At 33.6% G+C, this 4,806-nt stretch overlaps 1 protein-coding gene across 1 annotated transcript in view; it reads left to right on the top strand.

The window, feature by feature from the left end:
• Positions 1-2,352, top strand: part of LOC103145509 (GTPase IMAP family member 8-like) — an 11,525-nt gene extending 9,173 nt beyond the window's left edge. Inside the window, exons 5-7 of the mRNA XM_016676789.1 lie at positions 5-90; positions 216-894; positions 986-2,352. Of these exons, the coding sequence (XP_016532275.1) occupies positions 5-90; positions 216-894; positions 986-1,170 (950 nt within the window). The 3' untranslated portion in view covers positions 1,171-2,352. The remainder of the gene's footprint in view (positions 1-4; positions 91-215; positions 895-985) is intronic.
• Positions 2,353-4,806: the final 2,454 nt, after the last annotated feature.

Here is a 4,806-nt window from a genome sequence, read left to right as displayed (position 1 = left end):
CAAAAATGCTCAGGAAAAAGTACAGCTGCGAATCTGATTCTGTTCAAGAAGTGTTTTAATTTAACCTTTGAAACTGCTTGCCTGAAAAAGGTCAGCCAAACTACTCCTTCATTAAAAGTGTTTCACAAAATTTAGATATCCATACTGCATGCATCCATTAGCAGAAAGTATTTTAAAGTTGGTATTTTTATTATTATTATTCTGATATTTTTCAGAACTTCTCTGATCAGGAACGGATAACATCTGTGGGACATGAGAAAAACTTTGATGGAGTAAAAGTCTCAGTTGTTGAAACTCCAGGCTGGTTCTCAGACCCAACACCACCTGACTGGATCAAAGATGAAGTTCTCCACAGTGTCTCCATGTGTTCTCCTGGACCTCATGTTTTTCTCCTGCTTGTTCCCATCCTCAGATCTTTCACAGAGAAAGATCTCAAAGCTCTGCTGGAGATCATGAAGCCGTTAACAGAGAGAGTGTGGAGACACTGCATGGTGGTTTTTAGCTATGGAGACTGGATCAATGACGTCCCTGTAGAGAATTATATCGTCAGAGAGGGAAAGGAGCTCCAGGAGCTTCTGGAGAAATGTGGGAACAGATACCATGTTATAAAAAACTTTAATTCTGATTATTCTGTTCAAGTCAAAGAGTTGTTCCAAAAAATTGTTAACATGGTAACACAAAACAAAGAATGTTTCTCAGTTGAAGACAAAAAAGAAAAATTTCTCAGTTTTCTTCGGCCACCAAAACAACAGATACTTACAGAACAAGAATGGAAAAGGAGAGAACAGGAGCTGATAGAGCAAATGATGAAAGCTTTAGAAAAGGAACCAGAAGAACCAACAGAACCTCGTGTGAGAAAAGCATGGAGCAAAGATGATGATAACATTCCTGATAGTAAGTTTTATATAATAATGAATTAATTTTGACTTTACAGCCTTTATTTCATGCATTCTTGTCTTGAATAACACTTCTATCTCTGTTTCAGTGAGTGGAGATGTTGCCTCAGAATATGGGAGCATTTCAGAGAAACAGAGACGACGAGGACATGACCAAGTTGCTGAATGGCTGAATAACAAAGTGAGAGAGTCAGAGATCAGCTCTGGGATCGGCAGCATTTGTTCCTCAATCACTTATATGGAAAACTTTGATGAAAGTTCTGTAATTGATTAAAGTCAACATCCAAATTTAGGAAAAGAACAAAGAACTCACTTCTGTTAAGGGTTTGTAAAAATATATATCTATTTAAATAAGTACTTTTAAAACTAATCCCCAAAAAATGTAGGCATGTTGACAATTGATGGGTAATATCTCTAGAGCGGTAAAACATTTTCATATTTCTTTCTTATAAATGAACATCCTACATAGTTTTATATACATTGAATTTCAATATTTAAATAGTTTTCATCATCTTGATGTAGATCCCATTCTACTTTCTGTTAGATAATGTTCTGTTCTGTTTTTTGTCTTATTGAAGCAACTTTGAAGAGTAAATGTAATTATTGATTGAGATTTGAGAGAAAATACATATCAGTAATAACATCTGTTTATCTTTTATGATTGTTTATTACTCCTCATATATTGTGTATGCTGTACCTTCCTTTTGTGTTTTGTACCTTGCATTAGATTTTCATTTAACATTTATAAAGATATAATTAAAAAATAATCTTATCTGAATGAGTTGTACAAAGCTTGAAACATAAATTTTAAGAAGTTTATTTGACCTCAGTGTTTGATCATGAAAGGGTTAAATGTTTTTTTTATAGAGGAAAATGGAAAAAGGAGCTGATTCTGAAATTAGCTTTAGAGCTATATTTTTTTAATTAAAGAATATTTCAGGTATGAGTTTTTAAGCTTTAATGTCCTGATTGTAAACCACTCCTTGTTAATATAATCAATGATAGCATCGGTATGAAAAGAACAGATGAGATATCAACAATCGTTTTTGGTGAAACTGAAATTATAATAGCTAATTGTTTGAGTGTCTGATCTTCGGGAACTGAGTTCCATTTGTTATGACAAACTTTGTTTTATTTCAATCAATAAAGCAAGCAATCAATTTTATCTATGAAGCACCCATTCATGTTGCAGCCATCTTCCTGGAAACACATAACAAAGGGTATTTCTGAACTGGGTTTGAACCATCCAGGGTCACACTCTGCAGGTGCAAATACCAGAGTTGTTACATAAACTGAAACTGGTGGGATCCTCCCTTTTCCTCCCCTCTTTGTATGAGGGCTGGTGGATATTAAAAGCAATGTACTTTCATCTTTTGTTCACTTCCCTGGACTAGCCAGGGGAGTCATTGCTCATATTCTTTGCTTAATTTCTTAATAAAATAATAATCAAAATGCATTTTGATTCGTTCTTGATGGACTCAGAGTTTCACCTTAGGTAAGATTTATTTATTTTGTTAACACATTCATTATACATTTTTAACTAATACAGGTGCAGTAAACATTCTGAATATTATTTGCTAAACTGCAATAACAGCCAAAAGTAACTTCAGAGTATCAAAGCATTCAGCATGTGTAGACCAGGGTTAAATTGAGCTCATCTGTCTGAAACAGCCTCCCTGATGTTGTTTCAGTCTATCTTCAGATGGAAACTTTATACTTCCCATTTACTCTCAAGCTTTTCTCAGCCTTTTATGACTGAGGGCAATTTTTACTCCACAAAACCAAGCAAACTACTTTTGAACATTTCTTGAATATTCTGCCATTAGGATGGGATGAAAACAAAGCACAAGTCTTGCAGTTGCTCTTAGTAAGCATTGCAGGATCACTGCCCACAACGTTAGAATGAAGCTAACATGTTAAAACCTCTGCTAGCGGTTCATCTTAATTTTTCAACAAGGTCAGAAAATCACAATAAAATATTACTGGTTTTAGCTTGATGTGGTCAAGTTAAACCCAGTAATAAGAAACGAAATGGAAAGTGGATGCTACTGTGCTGGATGTGAATAAAATGAGACCTAGACTTTTCTCTTTGGCTCTTGGTGAAAGCAGACACTTTCCCCCCCTCCACTCCTCCCCACACACTTTTCACCCTGCTGCTCTGCTCTGTCTTGTCTTGTGTTGTTTTCTTTTGAAGCCTCTTTGCATTTCCACTGAATCTACAAATTATGGTTCTGGTCAGCTGATCTCTCAATGCAATTGATGAAATTTTTTCAATGAGAAGAGGGAGAGGCCACGTGTCCTGCTGGAACTCATTACACGAAAATTTCTCATTACTCATTACAAAANAAACTTATTCAAACATGTTGTACAAAGCTTGAAAAATTAATTTTGAGAAGTTTAGTATACCTCTGTATTAGATCATTAAAGAGTTAAGTGGCTTTGGGTTTTATTTTTTAGACATAACGTGAAGAAAAAGTTGAGTCTGAGATTAAATTTATAGCTAAGATGTCTTTGGGCTGAGTTTATCAAAGTCATTTTGCAGATTTGAATTTTTAAGCTTTAATTTTCTGATTGTGAATCAGTCCTTCTTCTTCTTAAGGAACTGAATTACATTCACTATAAATTATAAACTAACACAGGTGAAATAAACATCCTATACATCAATTGCTGACAATATGACTGTATGTTATTAAAGTGCAAAACAAACCAAAATCCATCTTTAGTAACTCCAGAAAGCATTCTTCATATAAAGATCAGGTTTTAAATGTAGCTTTTCTGTCTGGGGTGAAACAGTCTTCCTGATGTTGTTTCAATCTATTTTCAGATGTGAATCTTTTAACTTCACATTTCAAAAGTGTCAGGATTGATCAGTCTGTTCAGATGGTCAGATTCAAATTTCAGCTGAATCTGAAATACAGTTGATGATCTTAAATTAGAGAATTAAAATTCTGGCGTTAGATTGTGTTTGAAAGTATTTTAACTAATTATTTTGTCACACTTTCAGATATGCTGTTTTTGCCAACATCTCATAATGTGCTGATATGTTTGTTCTATATTTCTCACTGGATCAAGAACCTAAGATTTGAAAAGGTTTCTACATTTTTTGTCTTACTTCTAAATAGACTGTATAACTTTATTATTAAATAAACTCAATTGAGGAGCAACAACATCCACCTCAAAAGGTTTTATTTGCTCTTGTGGCCTTTATTTGAGAATGGTCAGATGATAAAGTAACCAAGACATGACAGTAACATTTGTTATCTTTCTACTTAGGCTGTGCAAACACTTTTAAAACTGTGACTGTTTATTTGTATAATTGGTATAATTTTGTATTTTTGTAAGTATTTGATGTCTATTTGTTAATTAATTTCTTCAATAAATTTTTGCAATTTAAATCAAGTTTATTGTTTTGCTTCATTGACCTCAAATGTAACAAATCTTAGTTTTCTGCGTTCAGTCATATACATCCCATTGTAATAACTTAGTCCTAACATAATTATGCTATAGACAAATTGGAGATATTTTTAGTACCTAAAACTACAGAGAGTAAGGAGACAGTGTCTAGGCCAAATAAAATAAAATTAAAAAGGAAATATAACCAAGATTATTTAAAGTTGGATTGTCGTGTACTGGAATGTAACATGTTCCAATGCAACAGTATTATTTGCAAAACCCTGGGATTTTTTTATGTATTTTTTTTTTGTACAGAAAGCTAAAAGAGATGCAGTCAAATCAGAAAGTTGTGACTGCACTTTAAATGACAAGTCAATAACAGCTCTCATTTCAAAAACACTGGTCTAGACTATCTAGTGTTGTCTGATTAGTTTACCAGTTGAGGGTCACACACTCCGAATTACAGTCCAGGTCCTTCACCCCTTGTTTCAATAAAAAAAATATGGTAACACTTTAT

The sequence above is a fragment of the Poecilia formosa genome, unplaced genomic scaffold, assembly GCF_000485575.1.
Source record: "Poecilia formosa unplaced genomic scaffold, Poecilia_formosa-5.1.2 Scaffold142, whole genome shotgun sequence".
NCBI lineage: Eukaryota > Metazoa > Chordata > Actinopteri > Cyprinodontiformes > Poeciliidae > Poecilia > Poecilia formosa.
This window is presented reverse-complemented; position numbering and strand designations above follow the sequence as displayed.